The following is a 22207-nucleotide window of genomic DNA, read 5'->3' on the forward strand; positions in this document are numbered from 1 at the left end:
ATTTGACAAGTTGCTGGTTTAATGAAAAATGAAAAAATTAAAACCGGTTAATGGAAGTACCCGAGTGTGCATGAAAGGAACTTCAATAAAAAGACAGTGTGTCCGGGAAAAACCGCGACTGTGACTAGAGGGTAAAGCGGTGTGATAAAATTAATCACAGCGTTAAGAAGGTAATGGACGTGCCTAAAGTTACTAGATTTGTTTGGAGACGCGACCAATTCAAACACCTTGTTACGGTGTCACAAACGTGTAAGTCAATAGAAGTGCTCATACCTCGATGTTAGCGATGTTGGTCCATACCAAACTCCTGTGATTAATCCAAACGGATGGCGGCCATTACTACCCCCTATATTGCAAAGAGTAGAAAGCGAAAAAGGTGTATCGGAACGATTAGGGAACATGGCCGCCATTTGGAAATGGGAAACTCCAGTCTATGTGACGTGAAACACCTGAATTACAGAATGAAAGATGGCTAAACTAAAATTAATAAGTGCAATTGCGGGTGAAGACATAAAAATAGTCAAAGGTATAGACTAATGAATGAAATAAAGATGAAATAAAAATAAAGGTAAAAAACAGCATTAAGAAAATTTACGCATTTGAAAACAACAGACTTAGATACTGAAAAAGGATTAAAACTGGAAAATAAAGATGGAAGATAAAGAGTGAAGAATGAACAGGAAAACAGTAGAAAGAACAATTGTTGTTCACAAAAAATAACTAAATTCAATACGGTCATTGAGTCCATGGGGCACCAGTGAGTTCATTTTTTTAATCCAGAAAGTCTCTCTCTGAAGTAGAAATTTGCGATTGTCTCTTCCTTCTTTGTTGGGCACTAATTCGCATACCAGGAACCTTAGTTGACTGATGTTGTGGTTATGGTTGATAAAATGTGCGGCCGCTACTGATTTCATATTTTTGTTGCGGCTATTACTTTTGTGTTCATTTAGTCTGGTTTTGATCTTCCTCTCTGTTTTACCTATATATACCAAGCCACATGGGCATTTGAGCATATATACAAGGTTTTTAGAATCACATGTGGCTGTTGTATACAATTTGTTGTTATGGCCGCGTGTGGGGTGCCGTGTGTTATTGGAATTATAGATTAAATAGGAGTGCGTGGTACATCACCATTGAACATATCACTTCTTTCTGTATCGACATCTGAAATGTAATTCCCAATACCCATGTACATGCCCATCCCCTAACGCTTCATATCTGCCTACTGAATGGTGTTCTAAGCAGTGTTGAAAACAAAATGTAATATACCTGTGGGTTACCCAATCCATGGAGGGCGTTTCAGCAGCAGTGATTGGTAGCCTCTCTAATTTCTCTATGTGTAACATAGTGTATGTCACATCTTTGCGTGCCATGAGCAACTGCTGTTTCGATAGTTGGTATGGTGCAAACAGGTTTGTAGCATTAATATATCACCAGAAAGCAGTGTCTGAAACATCCAACTTAATAGCAATATTGATCTTAACTGTGATTGCCCGTGTTGCAATGCGGACATGTCATGCTGTACGCTGTCAATTGCTGACAAAACTATATTACCCCAGGAGAACATTCTAGGGGACAGTTTTGTCATCCCATTGTCGACTACTGCTAGAGCCTTTTCTAAATTAGCCCTTTCAATCACACAGTCTTTTAGCAGCTTCCTGCTGAGAAACCTTCCATATTTCATTGTATATTGCAAACAAGAAGCATTTTTGACGTGGTTTTCGTGGCCATAACAAGAAGTCCTATAGTTCCAAGTCATTAGAGAAGAGACAAGCGTTCTTACACCTGAGACAATGTGGATGATTTTAGCCATTCTAGGCACAACTTCTCTACACTGTGAGCAGTCACCACCCTGAGTGTTCTGTGTGCACATAATGCAGGTCATGCCTGCTGACCTTAAAGCCCTCGGTGTTACCCAGGGACCGTGCTTGACATCCGTTAGTATCTACACATAACACAGGTCAGGCCTGCTGATCTTAAGCCTTGTTCCCTTGAACCTGCCAAGCTTTTGCCATCCATATTGATTTTATATTAATAATGTCTTTCCAAAAGTCAAACCATTGTGTGGAGAGCTGGCAAAGAACACATCAGAATATATTAGTTTGGTGTTTGTCAGCATGCTTTCTGTACAGATGATTGTGCAAGCCTATAATAATAGGAGGCTGGGTCTGATGTATCATAACCAGAAAAATAAGCAAACTTCTGCGCAAATGTCTTGAAACTACCCCGCGGTGAGTAGGGCAATGTTCCCATTGTGTATAATTAAATACAGCACATGGAGTACGTGCAGGAAATGATGACCGTAATGTTGAAAACAAAACATTTCATCATAATTAGATGTACCTTCATACAGTTTATAAGAAGAGCAAACAGTAGAATGCTCAAGATCTTCTAGTATGTCATGTTCTGTCTACATCTCAATCATCAGAGACAGTCCTGGGGGTGATAATGTCATTGAGAGATATTTTAAACAAATAGGGAATTTGCGAAAGGTCAGTGTGTCCCTACACATCATACAATACCCGATCCCAAACAATCCCATCAGCAACTGGAGCAACTGAAATGTTCCCCATGGAAAGGCATCTTTGTTCTCTGTGTGATGACGAATGTGGTTTAAGAACCAAGTTCACCAGTTGTACAGCAGAGCATTCTGGGAGATTGTGTTCTTTTAGAAGTAGAAAAAAACCAGTCACAAAACCAATCCAAGGACCAGGAAAAGTAATGTCACGGTAATCCAAAGTTGTAACCACTGAGAACAAAGTATGTCTTTTCAGCCAAAGATGGAAAGCACGCGGTCTCAGCTGAAAGGGGAAGGGTGGTGTTGGTGGTGATTCAGATGAATCTGATGAGAAGCCATCAAAGTCGATAAAGTAAACCGAGGCAGTCTGATCAATTTTTGGCAGCTCCCCTGTAGGACTGGGAGATTACTCAATCTGTGGTGCATTGATGTAGTTAATAGTTGTGTCAGGATTCCAAATCAAAATCTGTGTTTCTGTTCTAGTGGATCGTACAGTTGTTGCTGCAGTAACAGGCAGAAGGGATACTTCATTGTTGTGTACTGTCATTGCACGTTGTAGTAAGGCTGCTTCACCTAAAGTTTTCATCCAAACTTCGGGTACAGTAGCGAGGGGAGGCCGGAGGCTACCCAGGAGACCATGTGGCCTACTTTTGAGAATCGACCACATGATGTGGCTTTTTCAGATAAATGGAGACAAGTCTTTTGTGTTTGCAGCTGGCAAGGGACAAAAGAAGTACAGTTCTGGTACCTTCAACATCCAGGACCGGTACAGGAAATTAATTCTTGTCCACGATATTCTCCCTAACCAGATCCCCAACCTTTGGGATCCAGTCAGGTGCTGCCGGAACCTCCTTCACTTTTCCAATGGTGGTGCTTTGAGTGTCCCCGAACTCATTCAGGTCCTGTAAAACAGCCAGACGTTCATTTAGATAAAATGGTGTTTCCGACACCACTATGCTGGGAACGTCGAGGTCAGGGACCCACATCTTTACCAGAAACAGATTTTCATAGGGAGTCCGACCAGCCAGGGTTTTTCTAGGCAGGTTGTTCGATGCCCTCTGGATCCCATCTAGATTATGGACCTTACTACAACATGAGCCTAATATCCATGCTGCTAAAAACTGCTTTAAGTCAGTTTTTCCTCTCCACTATCGCATTTCCCTCAGGCGATAGGGTGAGGAGTAACACAGGGTCACACCCAAACTTCCCATGGCCTCTTTGTAAGCCCTAAATTTAAACAATGGACCCTGGTATGAGTGTAGTGTGCCTACTGCATATGTCCCGATAAAGACTCACAGATCGTTTATAACAGTTCAGGCGTCAGCCGATCCCTGTGGCCATACCCACAGGAATCGAGAGCAGGAATCCACTACCAACAAGATGTACTTGTAAGCCTAGTCTGATTGAAGAGGGCTGCAGTGGTTCACATATACACAACTGAGAGGCTTGTTAGAAATCAAGGGGTGTCCATGGTGGAAGCATCACAGTGGAACCCTTGATCTGCTGGCATGTTACTCTATCCCCCATTCCAAGAATTTGACCTTACGGTATGTTTTGTGCATCTAGCTTGTAGGAGTACTTGAGTGGAAAGCCTTTCAGTAGGTGGGTGCCATCGCGTGCATCATTCACAGCCATCCTGATGTCTCTGTCTATTCTTCTACTGGAACACGTTATCGCAGCAACCACAGCAGTTTGCACTGTTTTTACGGCTTCATGAAATGAGAATTTATAAAGTGTGACATGTACCCTAAGGTGTTTAGGCGCTACCTTCTGAACCGTGATGGACGAGTAAAACTTAGTTAAGTCTCAGTAGTCAGGTTTTTAAGACCTTTCTGAATCTAAGCGGATTGGATTCCTTCTTTAGTGTTGCACACACGACACTAAGCAGCAGTTTACCAGAGATTCACATGCACATCCATTGTGTCATTTTAGTACCATCATATTTGATGCAAAAACCCTCTTTTTTTTTTTTAATATATAGTGAAAGTATGGTGCTCTCAAACAAAAAATCTCCCTCTGCTTTTAGGAAGAAACAACAGACCCGTAGGGAAACCAAAGGAAACCCTACTGAAGTCCACACACTAGTTACCCATCAGTTGAGGCACACATAAGCAATTCCTTTAAACCTAATGTATGTTCAAAGTCCACATATTGTGGACTTTGAACATACATTAGGTTTAAAGGAATTGTTTGCTTATGTGTGCCTCAACTGATGGGTAATCCTTCTTTAGTGTTACTGGCATGGAGTTTCAGAGCCTTGCCTTCGTAGCGGCGAAGCTCTTACCGCCCCATCTCACTTTGCTGAATCTGGGAACTGTAATATTGTAGCTGACTTGCTGATCTGAGTGTAGGGCATAAGATACAGTCATAGCTTTTAAGTCTCTGCTGGCCAAGGCCTTACAGAGACTTAAAAGCTATGCATAAGGCCTTAAATTGAATGCATTTTGTAATTGGCAACCAATGCAGTTGCACAAGGGAGTTGGAGGCTGAATCATTTTGTGAGATCTGAAGTTTGTTGATGCAGCGCTTTTGTGTGACGGTAAATAAAGCATTGGTGTAGTCCAGTCTGGAAAATGAGTGCGGTGACTATTGTTTTTTGTAAATCTGAAGGGATGAAAGTGAGTATCTTCCTCAGGATTTTGAGGATGAAGACACATGAGGATGTAATATGATGGATCTGTCCTTTAAAAGACATTTTAGAGTCAAATATCACTCGAAGATTTTTTGCTTTGTTCATTGGAATTGGGAGAAGACCAAGCTGAGAGGGCCACCAGTTATTAGTTCAGACTGAGATTATTACCAAAAAGTAGCACCTCTGTTTTCGATGAATTGAGCTTTAAGCAATTGTCTAACATCCAATTGCCAATATGACACATGCAGTCGTGAAAGCGGGCCGCTGTTGAGTTTGGTGAACTGTTTATTGCTTCAATTATTTGCGTGCCATCCACATTAGCTACTAGTGCAAATCAATGGTTTTTATTAGTTTGGCCAAAGGAGTGACATAAAGGTTAAATAGAGTAGGACTCCAAGGCGATCCCGGAGGAACTTGCAAGGGAGTGAGGAGGGTGAAACATAGTCACCCAAAGCAACAAGTTGAGATTGCTCCGAGAGAAAGGAGGCTAGAAATGACAGCTTTGTCCTTGATCCCGAACGAGGCTCAAGAGTCAACAAGAAGTTTATGGTTAACCGTATCGAAGGCGGCTGATAGATACAATAAGATCAAAGCTGAGCTGCTGCCATTGTCTAAGGTCTGTCTTAGCTATTTGGTGGCGGTCACGAGGGCTAGCTCTGTGCTATAACGAGCTCGAAAGCCAAATTGGGATGAGTCCAAGATGGAATTGTTTGTGATAAACCTAGTTAATTCCATATTTATAAATTTCTCTACTACCTTTGAAGGGAAGGGGAGTCTCCAGATCGGTCTATAACTGAGGGGATCACTAATGTCCAGATTCAGTTTTAGGAGTGGAAGAATTGAGGGTTTTTTCCACTTGTTGGGGAAAAAGTCCCTAGATGAACATCCTGTTAAATAGAGGCATAAGGTAAGTGGCTATAATCTCTGGGGACAGATGAATGATTCTCGGTGGACATAGGTCCGAAGGGCATCCCAACTTAATCAAAGTTAAAATATTGAGGGTTTGGTCTTCAGTTCGAATGGTGAAGGACTAAAGGATGTTTATGGTAGGCGTTGCAGGGCCAGAGTGTGAAGGTACACATTGTTGTAATTTTTGATGTTGGATAGGTGTCTGAGCAGAACACTCATCCGAAAGCAAGAAGGTGTCATATACAGACTTTGCCTTATCCTGAAAGGAGGTGGTCAGGGAGTTGCAAAATTGCTGACTTACTATAGGATTTTTTGGTTCTGCTAATTTGGAACGTTTTTTCACAGTAGCAAATAGTACTTTAGAGCAAACCTTAGCAGCTTTAATTTTCTCTGCAAAATAGAAGGCTTTTTCTTTCATGATTAACCTCTTGTAGGCTTGAATGGAGGATCTATATACTCCATTTTATCCTGCGAGTTGTAGTCTAATCTCCATTTTCTTTCTAATCTTCAACATGCTTGTTTTTGGGCTTTCAGGGCATCGTTGACCCCAGGGTTCAGTTGGGGAGGTCCTGGATCGCCGCTGATTATTCAGGGGGGTGAGGGGGGGGGGGGGCGGGGTGTAATTAGGTTGTTGCTGATTCTAGCCAGGAGTGATATTTGGTGACCGCTTGTTGGAGATCGGAAGGGACCTCGGACAGTGATTGGTTAAGAAGGATATTGAATTAGCTGGCTTTTAGTTTATTTCAGGGATGACTGGAGGCTGTTTTTCTAGAGTGTTGAAAGATGTTTTTTTTCGGCCTAAAATTTCAAACCTAGTTGAGTTGTGATCAGACCAGGTCAAAGGGAGAGAACTAACCCATCTTAATTTGGAATTATCCGAAAAAATTCCATTCAGACAGTGCCCTGCCTTGTGTTTGGGGTCTTTTATGAACTGAACCAGTCCAACACTGGCAATCTGGTCCAGGAGAATTTCGGTACCACGGCCCTTAGTATTCTCTAAATGAAAATTGAACTCTCCTAGAATCGAGAAATTAGGGGATACAGCTCTGCGTTAGAGGAGGATGCCAATATTATCAATAAACTAGGCTTTGGTCATCAGCGGGTGATAATCCCTGGAAGATTGAGATAAATTCACAAAGTGGACAGCGAGACAGACTGAGCCACCTGGGGGTCATAGCGAGGACCAGTGCACCTCTTACCTTGTAGTCTGAGTCCCATAAGAAAGTCCCTTGAGTATTCAACAGTAGGCGGTGGTTGTGATGAATCTAGGTCCAAACCTACAGAGTGGCTGGAGGTGAGCACGGTCCGAGCACGGCTGGTGCAGATGGGCTTGCCTTTAGCGTGCGTTTAGTGCACCAGAGGCATGGCTGTGCTTGTGGGCCGGCTTTGTAGCCTGGCATCTGAGGGTGGGTTAGGGGGCGTGACCATAGTTTTTAGTAAGCACAAGTCAAAAGTCAAACTGGGGTCCAGCTAACCCTGGCTATGGTCACAAGCTTTGTTGTGGGTCGTAGCTACTGTAAACTAAGATCAAGTAAAAAACGAGCATTGGCATAGCCAATAGGTCTCGCCTTTGGGACCTTATAAGTGTTTAACCATGCAACAGTTGCATAACTAAACACTTATAAGGTCCCAAAAGCGAGACCTATTGGCTATGCCAATGCTTGTTTTAACTGTTGCTATCTATTGGAGAACATCAATGCGGCCGCGAAAGTGATCGCGATCAAACATCAAAGCGGCCGCGTAAGTGAAAGTAATCGCGGTAAAGCGCGACGCGCGCACCCGTGCACATGCACTGTAGCTCTAGGCTGGCCTGGTAGCACTTTTTGGAGCCCTCACAAAATGTCTCGCCAGACCAGCGCATGCGCTGGGTCAGGCGAGACCTAAATAATGGGAAAGTAAAACCCTAAAACCTAGATGGCGGTTCCAGTTGGGAGCCAGGCAACTCCCGGCACTCTGGTGCCTACAAGGAATGAAACGCAAACACTGATGAGTAAAGTCCACGCTGTAACAGAAAGCTGCATGGACGCGCTTGTGGGCTGACTTTGTAGCCTGGCATTAGAGGGTGGGTTAGGGGGCGTGATGGGCCATGAGGGGCCTTGGCAATAGGCGCTAGAAAGTGCGAGAGCCAAACAAACAGTGAGGCCAAAGAAAAATCATCAGCCCTGCAACGTGTAAGCCAGTATGTTGATGACTCGGTGTGTATTACATAAGTCCGAGGCAAGCTGTCTTTCAGCTTTGCCACCTGTTACCAAAGCATCTTGTTCTTAATTGTGCAGTCCATTCTGGCTCCATTAATGCAAATATTAATTATAGGACTAGACACAGTAGTACGAATCACACACTATAAGGGTGGGGAATCCAGGATCCGTATTCTCTAGTGCCAGAATTAGAGCCTTTAGTTCTGCCAACTGCACTGTGCAGCCACCAAGCGAATATGTGTATGTCTTTTCCGGATGAAATTCTCCATCCTGCATGCGTCCTTTTACGGCTGCACACACGGAGTATTGGTGCTTTGTTCCTACGGCAGGTTGAGCAGAACCATCAGTATATATGATGTTGTCATATTTCTACAGAGGCAATATTTCATTAGGAAGAGGGCATTCTTATTCATATTGCAGAAAAGCTTGTGTTTGCAATGTAGAGTCAAATCTGTAGTCTACATCTGTTGCAGTGAGTGAATTAGCCAATTGTATACAACATGGTTGCCATGCTTTAGCGTTTTGGACGCTGACTCGTGTGAGGGCCTCTAGGGTCATCACGGGGGTCACGACAATAATGCTTTTACCCTGAGCCAGGGCTCGTTCGTTCGTTTTTTCTGTTCGTGCAAAATGCATTTTGGCGTTGGTGCATAAATGTGATTTATATGCAGTTGGTACTGTGTCACTGTTAGAAATGGGGATCTCTAGTTGGAAATGGTTTGCACCTTTGTCCAAATAAGGGCCCCTTGCTTCTAGTCAGGGTATGGGAGTTAAGCCCTTAGACAACCCCTGCTCACCCTCTTGGTAGCTTGGCACGAGTAGGCAGGCTTATCTCCGAGGCGGTGTGTAAAGCATTTGTAAACACACACAGTAATACAGTGAAAACACTGCAAATGGACACCACACCAGTTTAGAAAATTGGAAATCTTTATCTAAACCAAATAAGACCAAAATGACAAAAATCCAACATCCACTTATCAAAATATGGCTTTTAAAAGGTAAAAACAGTTATGTCCATAGCAAACTATGGATGTGTCACTTTCAACACAAATTCCCTGGGATGCGTCAAAAAATCACAAGCAAAAACAGCTGCATGGAAGGTGATGCCTCGGTTCCTTACATGCAGGGGAGGTGATTCTTCGGTTCCTTACTGCCACACAGGGGAGGTGATGCGTTGGTTCCTTAATGGAGTGCATCGTTTCTTACTGGGTGGGGAGGTAATGCATTGGTTCTTACTGCGGCCCTGGCATTGTGGTAGATTTTGTGCCCAGGTGTGATGCATTGCGCACCGGAGGTGCAGAGTCGCTTTGCCAGGCTTTGCGTCGTCTGGCGTCGGTTTCGAGAAGCTCTGCTGCCAGACTCTGCGAGGCTTCCTATCATCCCACGTCCGTTCAAAGGCGTGCAAAGCTGTGCCGTGGGACTCGGTGAGGCATCCTACGAAAAACCGAAGACCGTCTAACCTTCAGGAGACAACTCAAGACCTGGCTGTTCGACCAGTAGCAACAGCTCCCCCCCTCTCCCCACCCTCAGCGCCTTGAAACCCTTGCGGGTATGTAGTGCGCTTTACAAATTATTTGATTGATTGATTGAAGTGGCTGTGACCGTGTCTGGAATAAAGGAAGGAGCAGGCCTCTTAAATGCAGTGGTTTTTTAAAGTGGTCAAAGAATTTTAGGGCACTTTAGATGAATGAGCTCTTAATTTTTCATGTTGTGCGGTGGGCTGTGTTCAAATTAAGCATTGTTTGTCACTGAGTATATCCGAACATATCGGAGCATATTATAGAAAAGGCGCTTCAAACTGTACCTTTATCAGTCACCAATATGTTTTTCTATTGCTGTCTCGGCGTGACACACACTCCTTTTTTAGGTCTCGCCTGGCGTACGCAGCGCATGCGCTGCATCCCCTTGGCAAGATTATTGTTGTCGGTTTGGGGCGCGAAGGGAGACAAACCATGTGCACGCCTGGATAGGCGATGTGCACGCGCATGGTGTCTCCTCTCTGAATTTCCAGGAAAACATTAGCTTTTCTTGCGAAGCGAGGGTGGAAGCTCCACCTACGCTTCTTACTGGCACGCCCGCCAAATCTGTGGTTTCTATTGGGAGGGAAGCATGTTTGGTTCCCTCCCTGTCTTCCTTCGATGTGCCTGCTCGGACACCGCATGTGCTCGCGCCTGGACATAACTTATGCACGCGCTGCTTTGCTTTCCCTGGGTGTTTCCTGTAATAGCAGCGCGCGCCTTCACTTTCTTTACTCTTTGCGATCCCAATGTTTCCCATCTCTGCACGCGCTCTGTTTATTTATTTCTTACTTCGGAGTGCGGTGCCCGCTTAAGGGACACTGCGCTCTGTTTTATATCAGTGATTTGTAGGTGAAAGGTGCAGTGCTTAGAAAAGATGCCCGTAATGATGTGAGTGAGTGCTTATTCGAGCTGGGCGCGGTTCTGTATTATGGTGAAGGTAGGTCATTGTTACGCACACTCTGTGTAGATCTGAAGTGATACAGGGCCACGCTTTGTACAATTGGATGTATGCCATAACTACCTAATATTTACACAGATCTTTGATCTGATTACGAAGCATTTAACATTTGAATCGTGGTACCCAGTTCAATAAACGTATCACCCACGGACAGGTGAGAGCCTGAGGCAACCCTGCTGGATTCGAACCGGCGGCTGCACAAAGATCTCAGCAGCAAGTGTTTACTTCATTGACAACCAACCTGTGTGATCTTGGGCAAGTCCATCCTTCGCCTGTGCCAGCAGGGTTTACTGATTTGCAACAGACAGATAGGTTTCAAAACTCGCTAGCCCCATGTTTAGGGGACAGAAGACATTGCCTGCTTCCTACAGGAGTGTAGTGAACTTGGCAGGCGGGCAGCAGGTGCACGCATTCACTGCGGAGGAAGGACAGACCCGTGCCCCTTGCTGCATACTGCCTTTCCTGCTGTCACCGGTGGTGGTGCTCAGTCTGTGTGTGCTTGCGTGCATGAAGCAGCGTGTGATCATGTGCACGGATCCATGGCGCGATGTCTGTCCTCTAAGAGCTGCCTTCACGAGCACAAGGCAGCGTCCAGTGTGCCAGCCGGTATGCATGGAAATTACAGTGGTGCTCAGTTCCTGTGTGCTTGAGTGCATGAAGCGGCGTGTGATCGTGTGCACGGATGTCCTGGGAGTACTGCCTTTATGAGCTCCTGGCAGCGCCCGTTGTGCCAGCTGGTGGGCATTGAAATTACAGTGGTGCTCAGACCGTGTGTGCATGAGTGAAGCGGCCTGTGATCGTGTGCACGGATCCCTGGTGCGGTGTCTGTCCTGGGAGTGCTACCTTCACGAGCATGTGGCAGCGTCCAGTGTGCCAGCCTTTGGGCATGGAAATTACAGTGGTGCTCAGTCCGTGTGTGCTTGAGTGCATGAAGCGGCGTTTGATCGTGTGCACGGATGTCCTGGGAGTGTTGCCTTCTCAAGCACATGGCAGCATCCGGTGTGCCAGTCAGTGGGCATGGAAGTTTCAGTGGTGCTCAGCCGTGTGCGAGGGAGTGAAGCAACGTGTGATCCTGTGCAAGGGGCCCTGTGAGGACAGTCTTCACATTATCGACCACATGGCAGTGTGTGCCGTGCCAGCCGGCGGGCACGGGAGCTTACAACGTGGCATGGTTGATGCTACACTGAAGATGTGTGTTTAAAGACGCTGTCCAGATAGACTCCCACCCCCCCTTGTAGGTGAAGCGACCCCCCCCTTCTCCCACACTGCATGCTCTACCACCCACATCCGTCTAACCCCCCTCCTTTTCTCCTTCAGGACAGGGTATCTAAGCGTGTTGTGCAAGGAACTGATAATAAATGTGTGTCCAGCTGGAAAATGATGCACTGTGCCTAGCTCTGTCTTTTCTCGCTCCAGAATCGCGAGGCGCTCTAAGGTGTCTGAAAGGTGACATGTTGGCGGTATGCAATGAACTAATAAATAATAAACGACTCTCCATCCAAAAACAGTGCACTATGAACAACTGTGTCTTCTCCAAGAAAATGAGGCTCCCTGAAGTATCTTAAAGGTAAAATGCAGGCGCTACACATATCCCAAAAGTCAGCCGTGGTGAAATGTAAAATGCGTATATCTTTTTTATGCAAATGATAGTGCGCCCAGATCGAACTACTCACTGTCTCCAGAGTCCCTAAGTGGTGTAAATGAACTATATTAAGCTCCAATAAATAAACCTGTCTCTTTACGTTAAAAAACTAGCCCGAGCCTGGCGCTGTCTTCCTCCAATCAGGGATTCTAAACGCTATAAAGCGTATGGACGCAACATGTTGGCACCACACAAAATATAAATGAATAAATAAATACACAGATAACAAAATAAATGTGTCTCTGCTTTTCAAGTAAGATCGCGTTAAGTACCTAGCTTTTCGTCAATGTTGCAGGCTTCTAAGCGCACTGAAGTGCCTGGAAGGTAGCGTGTTGGTGCTACGCAAAACACCAATAACTGCATTAATGTGTCTTTTGCTGGGTACGAATACAGCATGGCGTGTCTAGCTCCTTCTATCACTCTAGATTCTCAAAATATTCTGATGTGCCTTGAAGGCACCATGTTGACGCTCTACAAACAAGCATTTGCAATGCAATAGGTCTTGCATTTATGTGAATTTGAGCTATTGACATTGTAAATGACTGCCTTTTATGTAGGTTTTGGGTTTTAAAACATAAATAAAAGGCATGGTCATTTACAATACTAATAGTGTAAACTCTCGCAAATGCTTGTTTGGTTTATCGATCAGTATAAATCTTTGCTGAAATTAAACAGTGAACGGATCGAGTGAGGCGAACAAGTATAAGTGTAAGTGAAAGATGTGACAAACTTCCTGTGCGTTGAAATAAAAGAGAAATATATTCCTTCATTGTTTGTGCGCTCTGCTCGTGTCTGAGTTTAGAAACTTTGTAATGTTCAGGCAAGTGTAAGCAAAAGATTTAACCGGGGCACTTGCTGCGCGAGGGAGAATAGTTCTTTTCATGCATTATTTAAAGACTCCACTCGCGTCTGACCTGTGAAACATTGTAGCGTTCTGATAATGGAGAAAGGGCTTCAGCCGTTGGTTCCAAGTAAACTCCTTTTGCTTGGAGTCATCATCTCGCGTCTGACCGTTGATGTAAAATTGCAACATTGTAGCGGGCATAGTTCAAGGCTCCGCCATTGGAAGTTGGTTACGGAGGCTCCGCGCTGCCGAGAAGTGCTACCTAATATGCTTCAGACAGTTTTTTAAGTAAATATCCCTTGCATCGTATTTACCCAAACGAGTGCGTAACCGCAGTTTTAACGCAGAACAGGATTGTGTTGAAGGCACAAGACATTGTGGGCCTCATTTATGAAAAGTGACGCATCGCTGCATGGAAACAGCGATGCGTCACTTTTCTTTGCGCCCTCATTGCCACACCAATGATCCGTCATATTTACAGTAGGACTAAGGAGTTACAGATAGTTACAGATACGTCAGTATTTCAGACTTATCTGTAGGTGCAAAAATGACGCATTTCTGGAGTGACGCAAAAGTGACGCAACTCCAGCAATGGGTCATTTCACTTGGGCAAGCCCCATTTCAAATGTGTCTGTGTCAGTCTTATGCCTGCCATGAGGCAGACGTAAGATATTGAGGCTTTTGCGTCCTAGAAGTGACGCAGTGAAATCTCATAGATTTCACTGCGGCACTTCTACGAGGCTTACTTGCGTCGGATCACTCCCTCCCCCCTTTGCATACATTATACCTGGCGCAGGTATAATGTGACGCAGGGGTTTATAAAGTGATGTGTTAGAAGGCTGACCTCCGGGAAGTCGGACGGACCACCCCGTGGGCCCCCTTACCGCAGGGAAGTAGCCGAGCGCCGCAGAGAAGCCTCCTAGGAGAGGTCCTTCCCCTATAATCGTAACAGCCCAGTAACCCCACCACACAGGACTCGACAGGGGTATCAGTTCTTATGCTTTATCGGTAATAATAGCAGGTTTCCTTGGCAATATTTACAGGTGGATCGAGTGATCCAAAAAGAGTCTCAAAGTCTTTGTAGGGACGGGGTAGCGGGACAGTCTCAGTACCAGCCTGGTACGGGGGTACCCTGCGCCCAGGTCTTAAGCCTCAAGCTGGGAGGGGCTCCGGGAGCCGGGACGTCGTCCGCTGGACACAAGGGCGGCTCGGAGGGGTCGAGCCGCGACGAAGTCAGTAGGGCTCTGATGGTCAGTTCAGCGAGGTTGGGCCGCGACGGCGTCAGCAGGGCCCCGATGTTCCGTGAGGGTCTTCTTCTCAGCAAGGTGGAGCCGCGACGCAGTCAGCAGGGCTCGAGTTATAGTTCCAGGCAATGAGTCTTTCTCCGTAGGGTCAGCCGCGATCCGATCAGCAGGGCTCTTGACTCCAGGATACAACTACTGTCCTGGTCCAGGGTTGCCCCAGATATAGGTCTGGAGCCTTTTGATGTCCGGACCCTTGCGCCTGGGGGGCGGAGGGGCCGGAATGGGAGAGGCCAGACACCCAGCGGGAGAGGCGCCAGCACCCAGGGAGGCCGGAGGGCGATCGAACCCAGGCGTTGGGGGACGGTTGGGGGTCCCATCGAAACTCCCCTCCTCTGGGATCGGTGGAGTGGCCACTTGGTGCCCCCTGGCCGGATCTTGGTGCCTCGATGTCGGGGCTGCGCTGGGGCCGAGGCCGGTGCGAGCCGGGTTGCGTAGGCTGGTGCGGGTAGCAAAGTACAATCCAGGGGGACCCCGAAGGGTGGAGGGGCCCCCGTTCGGCCTGGTAGAGGGGGTCAGGAACAAAAAGTGACGCACCAGCAGCGCAAAAGTGACGCAAGGGCTCATAAATAAACCCCTGTGTGTTCAAAGTGTAAATTGCTAATTGCTAGTTTATTGTGTAGTTCCCTAATGAGAGTTCTACATGTACTTTTCTAATTCATTGTGTAGTTCCCTAATGGGAGCTCTGTGTGCTTTATTCATTCATTGTATAGTTTCCTTGTCGGTGCACAACGTGTGCTTCATTCATTCATTGTGTAGTTCCCTAATGGGAGCTCTGTGTGATTTATTAATTCATTGTGCAGTTCTCTTGTGTGAGCTCTATGTGTGCTTGATTGGTTCATTGTGTAGTGCCCTAACAAAGTCTCTATGTGGTCTTTATTCATCCGTTATATGGTTCTCTAATGTGGGCTGTACGTGTGCTTGATTCATTCATTGTGTAGTTTCCTCATGGGAATTCTATGTGTGCTTTATTAATTCATTGTGTAGTTCCCTAATGGGAATTCTATGTGTGCTTTATTAATTCATTGTGTGGTTCCCTAATGGGAATTCTATGTGTGCTTTACTAATTCATTGTGTAGTTCCCTAATAGCTCTGCGTGTGCTTTATTCATTTATTGCGTAGTTCCCTAAAGTGAGCTCTACATGTCTTTATTCATTCATTGTGTAGTTTCCTTGTGAGAGGTGTACGTATCTTTATTCATTCATTGTGTATTTCCGTAATGGTAGCTGTAAGTGTTATTTATTCATTCAATATGTTGTTCCATTGTGGTGCTCCTGGGGAATCTTATTCTTTCATTCTGTAGTTCCTACTGGCAGTTACAGATGTGGCCTATTCATTCATTCACTCCCTACCGGGAGTTTCTTTTGTGCTGAATAATTAGTAAAGAATCAGTCGTTTTTTAATTGTATGGTTTATTTAAAAACATTTCAATGTGAAACTAGAAAACAGAAAATGTTAAAAAGCGCAGCTTGAAATTCAAGATCACATGACAGACAATCTACTACAGGAAGTACTCTTAGTAATTTACAGGTAAAAACTATCGTGTACTTTTATGCTAGCTTAAACTACTTTCAAGAAACTGTGCTGCTCCTACAGTAATCTTCGAAGTTTCTTTACCAAACAAATAATTAAAAACATCTCCCCAGTCTGGAGTCTTCCAGGCGCTATTTCCGTTTCCGCTGTGGGGCTCGAGGGGTCAGAGGTCGGTGTGCTCGTCTCCCTGATACCTCTTAACTCTGAAGACGAAAGATACGTGTGAAGAGAGCTTTGCACTGCGTGACCCCTGCCCTGACCCCGTGACGCTCACGGCTACTCTTTCTTCCACAGACTCGAAGGATGTTACTTGTGGGATGAGGCGAGTCCGCCTGAGAACTGTCCCTCCAAGGACCAGCCGGAGGCAGACATGTCTGTGCTGAGTGCGGCGCTGAGGGATCCGCGGAGCCGCCTGCGGGCGCTCGGGTAAGTCCAGAGTCCTTGTTTCTCATGTGTGGGGGAGGGGGGAGGGGGGGGGGGGTCAAGACAGTCTCACCAAGTCCAGGTTAGATTCAGAAAAGGGCCTACTCTCATGGGAATAAGCCTCTCTTCTGCATTTAGCAACAATTGTAAAGATACAGTCAGGTTCATCTGTCTGCTACTGTTTTAATGAGATGGCTCAGCGATCAAATGCACCTATCCCAGGGGTCTGTGCTCAACCTTCAGCTCACGGGCTCCTATCCTAGTGAGATGGCTCAGCGAGCAAATGCACCTATCCCAGGGGTCTGTGCTCAACCTTCAGCTCACGGGCTCCTATCCTAGTGAGATGGCTCAGCGAGCAAATGCACCTATCCCAGGGGTCTGTGCTCAACCTTCAGCTCACGGGCTCCTATCCTAGTGAGATGGCTCAGCGAGCAAATGCACCTATCCCAGGGGGTCTTCAGCCTTCCATTCATGGGCTCCTATTCTAGTGAGATGGCTTTGTGTCCCTGAGGCCATCGCACGCGCTTCTGTATCTGGGCGGATGTCAGTCCGAAGAGTGGAGGCGTTTTTGTGGCTGTTACTGTGTCACGGGTGCTGGGGGCGGGGGCGGTGGGGGCGCTCTACATGTTTCCCCCCAGAGGAGGCAAGAACCATCAACAAGGAAGGCTCTGAAGGGCTCACATGGTATCAGCAACTCCATCCATGTTCACACGCGCCTTCCTTTCATGTAATCACTATCACTTCATGTCAGCCTTTCACCATGTGTCATCTTAAACAAACCTACCACTGACACTATGCACGTCACCATTTGTATCCCATGAGACAGTTAATGCCTAAACAAGCATTGGCAAAGCCAAGAGGTCTGGTCTTTCACATAGAGTATTTTAACTAATTACTAGATGTTTTTGAGTCAGAGGAAACCGTGTGTTCTTTAACCAGACTTCAGAACGTTTCTGGATGTCCCTCTCTAGTCAGAAGCAACTGCACCTCATCACTGTCACAAAGCTGCAATAACTCATGTTACTAAATGTCCCTCTTGAGTAAGCTGGAACGGCTTCAAATGTCGGTCACAAACCTGAGGGTGTGTGGTTTCAACATAAAAGTTTACATGTCCACATTTGCTGCTCTAATAAATTTCACTGAGATAAGTAAATAGGAGCTATTTGAGAGATAGTATTCCTAAAAATGCCTGCCGACTGGAAAATGTGTATCCTTGTTGTTTATTGCTCTCATGTGCTCGAGCACTCTTTATTTGGCCGCAAATGTCGTGCTTCCTACGTATATCAGATTGCATGGGCACTCAAGAGCATAAACAACAGAACTGTTGCTGCATGTGAGGAATTGCTTTACGCTTTTCTCGCCACTAGGGGTATCATATGTTTTCCTCATGTGACTGTTGCTGCATGTGAGGAATTGCTTTACGCTTTTCTCGCCACTAGGGGTATCCTATGTTTTCCTCATGTGACTGGTGCTGCAGGCTTTGCAGAGTCCACATGGGAAGAAACCTTGTAAAGTATGTTGCATGCCCTGTGGCCTGTTGTTTGTCCCCTTTAACCAGGAGGTCCTTCAAGTTTCTCCCTCTTGTAGGTTACCATTGGACGTGAAGGTAAGTTTCGTCCAATAATGGGATCACATCCCAGGATATTCCCGTTTTTGGCAAATATCTTGTGGATTTTATTTGATTGAGTTATATGTGAGAATTACTCTAGTAGTGTTTTGTTCCTCAGCTGGTACATTGTTGGTGTCATTCTCTTGTAGTGTTTCCTCCCTCTGGATGGTTTTAACTCTCTTGATCGCTTCATTTAAGGCCTACATCGGATAGCCTCTTTCTTTAAATCTTTCAATCATGCATTTTTGTTTGTCCTCATACAATTTATCTGTGCTGCAGTTTTTCCTTGCCCTCAGTAATTCCTCAAATGGGGTACTCCACTTGAGAGTTTCAGGGTGGCTACTGAGGGCATGAAGTATAAAGTAAACTGTTGCCAGCTGTAATTTTTTCCGATGTAGCCTAGTTTGTAATTTCCTTTTTTCCTTGTCCACTACAACCACCACATCTAGAAATTCAATGGATGCTCTATTCATGTTGAATGTAAGTATAAGGTGGCACATATTGTTCAGTTTGTACAAACTCCCTTGTACTTTCCTCACTCCCCTTCCAGATGATAAAAAGGTCATCTATGTAACGGAGCCATACTGACACTTTTTCAAACATGGGTGTTTCTGATTTCCTCCTCCCATGCTCCCACAAACAGGTTAGTGACAATGGGAGCAAAACACGTGCTCATTGCTGTCCCTAGTGTTTGTTTGTATAGTGTACTATCAAACATAGCAATATTATTGTGGAGGCAGAATCATCATCTCCACAAGTACATTAGTATGTTCGAGGTATCTCATGGGTCTCCCACACAATATTGTTCAGTTTACACAAAGTCTTTGGTATGCTTGATATATGATGGGAGAGACCAGACATATTGGCGCAGCAAGTGATCCACGTATTTGGAGATCTTCTCCAAAACACAGCCAGTAGATGATTGGTCTCCCTGGTGGTGTAAGTGCATCTTTTGGGATTTTAGGTAAAAGGTAAAAAATGGGCAATTTGGGATAGTCTTGCTTTAGATAGCAGTCCCAAAGCAGAATACCTTTATCTTTCCATTGTTACAAGTTATTCCAAAGACTGAGAATGCTCTTGTTGTATTCCTGGGTATCCTGTAGAATCTTTTGTCTTCCAGTTGCCGTAGAGCTTCCTTTCTATACATCTCTTTGTCCCACAAAACAATGTTCACGCCCTTGTCTGCAGGGCGTATGACCAATGTTTCATCTTCCGATAAGGATTTTATGACTTGCCTCTGAGCATAGGATAAGTTACTGTGTGTTGTGTTTTTGGTTCTGTGTCGCCTGACTTGCATCAGGTCATGTATGACAGTGTCATGAAAGGTGTCGATATTATCGTGGGAGATAATGGACATGAAAGTGGATCTAGGTTTAAAGTTAGTAGCAGCTGGGTGGTCAAGATTGACGTTGATGGCATCTAGCGAGGTACTCTCCTCTATACCGGTTTCTGCTAATAGTTCTTGTAAAGCTAGAAGTGTTGAAAGGTCTTTGACCCTAAGTGCAGTGTTCCCGGATTCTTCTCTAGTATTGCTCACTGTCGCATTCCAATTTATAGATCTAGAATTTTTCAGAAAGTGCAATTATTTCAATTTTAATTTTCTATTGAATTTAAAGACCTCTATCCTAGTTTCAGGGTAGCTAAAGTGGCCTGAAGGGCAAAAGGAGAGCCCTAGACAGTGTTTTTTTCTAGCATTGTGAGTGGTTTGTTGGGGAGATTAAAAATGGTTTTCTGTACTGTTTTGTCATCCATTATTGTTTCTTTCCCATTGACCTGTTTTCCACTGGTCCTCTTCCACGTCCTTTGCCTCTTCTGGTGCCTCTGGTTGTCTCGCTTTCTTCTCCGCTTGTTTCATCCTGGCCCCTTCCTCTGCCCCTTCCTCTTTGTCCCCGTCCTCTGACTCGTGTCTTTAGTGCTGGTGTCGTCCTCTGTGTTAGTCGCCACGTTCTCAGGAGGCGATAGTCTTCTAAAAAAGGTGTTGGACCCTTTGTGCCTTCCTGTGAAGCATGTCGATCTGTTCTTGCAGTTAAGGTCTCCGTGTCACTGCTGGTTACAGATTCTGTGCCACTTGTCATGTTTGTAGTATCTTCTATTTCTTCTCCTGCTTGTAGTTTGTCGTACAGGTAGTCATATTTGTGGCTGTAGGTCAAAATTCTGCCACTTTTATAGTCCGTGCAGTCACGGTGAAGTTTTCTCTGTTTTCGTGCCTTTATATCGGCTTCATAAAGTTTTAGTCTTCCTTTGAGATCTGTGTGGAATTTGTTTATCGTCTCTTGTTCCTTGTGTGTTTTCAGTTCTTCTTCCAAGGACTTTATATTTTTGAGGATTTGTTCCCTGTCTTCCCTTGCGTATTTAGCTAAAATAGTGTGCATGTTTATTAGGTGCTCTTGCAAAGAGACTCTGGGCAGCCGCCCATCTCTGATTCTTCATCCATTTCCACACTGTCTACGTAAGCTCTAAGACCTGTATCTTACTTCCACATGTGGTGGAAGTACATGGAGAACCCATGAGATGTCATCAGTGATGTCACTGACCATGTCATGAATGATGCAATATGTGACATCATCAGCAGTGGATTGCGGGCGCGCGAGTTATAGTTAGCAGAACTAACTATAACGGAGGAATTTCTATGGTTTTGTACGAGTGAAATGGCCAGCTAACTATAACACCCCTGAAACCTATGATTTTTTTCTGTGAATTTCTAAGGTTTTTTAAATGCTAATTTCTAAATGTGATAATAGTTATACCTTTTTTTTGGTACTCATTTTCTACAGTTTTTTTAACTGTTTATTTATAAATATTTAATTCATTAACCGCTTCCCCGCTTATGACGGAACCACTCCGTCATGAGCCACGGGTGCCGTGTGCTCATGACGGAGTGGTTCCATCATGCCGTGACCGTTGGCGGCCGCTCTGCCCACGCGGCGCTAATTCCCTGCCTGTGCGGTCGATTAGCGCAGTGGGCGGAGTCGTGACGGAACCACTCCGTCATGAGCACAGCTCAACCGTGGCTCATGACGGAGTGGCTCCGTCATGAGCACAGCGCCACCGCGCTGCCCCCAAACCCCCCCCAGCGCTGCGGCGGAATATCTGCCGCAGCCAAGGGGTTAAATAACATTATATATTATGAAAATTGCAAAAAAAAGAAGAAAATTCAAACTGCAATATTGATATATTTTTTATTTTAATATATTTATATTTTATTTTGAGCCGCGCAGTGAAAGCGTACACAACGGTGGGTGCGCGGATTCTAGCCGCCGTTTTAGAAAAGTCGTGAAGGATCTGCCTACGGTGTGCGACGGCTGCGTGTTTTTCAGTTGCATCATATACATTTAATATTACGTGATCTGCGCGATTGGTATGTGACCAGTCCGCGACTCCTGCTCCCGCGCATTCGCGACACATGCATATAACGGTACAAGATGCTTGCGCGGTGGCGGGTCCCGCGTGACTTCATATACGTGCTGGGGCACGCTGGGTGCGCGACTACCGCAAAAAAAATGTATGTTCCAAAATGATATGTATGTGTCTTTAATATACATATTAGGGCAAGAGATTATCGAAGATATTCATAAAAATAATATATTTGTACTTATAATAAACGTATATTATTTTTAAATATATTTTTGCGAAGTCGGGTGCGTGACCGCAGAGAACCAGGTCAGCAGAGACGTTGTAAAGCCAGAGACCCAGGTCAGCAGAGCTGCTCTAGAGCCAGAGACCCAGGTCAGCAGAGCTGCTCTAGAGCCAGAGACCCAGGTCAGCAGAGCTGCTCTAGAGCCAGAGACCCAGGTCAGCAGAGCTGCTCTAGAGCCAGAGACCCAGGTCAGCAGAGCTGCTCTAGAGCCAGAGACCCAGGTCAGCAGAGCTGCTGTAGAGCCAGAGAACCAGGTCAGCAGACCTGCTGTAGAGCCAGAGAACCAGGTCCGCAGACCTGCTGTAGAGCCAGAGAACCAGGTCCGCAGACCTGCTGTAGAGCCAGAGAACCAGGTCAGCAGACCTGCTGTAGAGCCAGAGAACCAGGTCAGCAGACCTGCTGTAGAGCCAGAAAACCAGAAGCAGACCTACTGTAGAGCCAGAGAACCAGGTCAGCAGAGCTGCTGTAGAGCCAGAGAACCAG

At 45.5% G+C, this 22207-nt stretch overlaps 1 protein-coding gene across 2 annotated transcripts in view; it reads left to right on the plus strand.

Annotated features, from left to right (window-relative positions):
* Window positions 1-22207, plus strand: part of LOC146822466 (NACHT, LRR and PYD domains-containing protein 3-like) — a 384569-nt gene that overhangs the window by 141949 nt on the left and 220413 nt on the right. For both annotated transcript variants that reach the window (XM_085613582.1, XM_085613583.1), the window contains one exon: window positions 16350-16481. In XM_085613582.1, the coding sequence (XP_085469708.1) occupies window positions 16350-16481 (132 nt within the window). The remainder of the gene's footprint in view (window positions 1-16349; window positions 16482-22207) is intronic.

This window comes from Triturus cristatus, chromosome 6 (genome assembly GCF_964204655.1).
Source record: "Triturus cristatus chromosome 6, aTriCri1.1, whole genome shotgun sequence".
In the NCBI taxonomy this organism is placed as follows: Eukaryota; Metazoa; Chordata; class Amphibia; order Caudata; family Salamandridae; genus Triturus; species Triturus cristatus.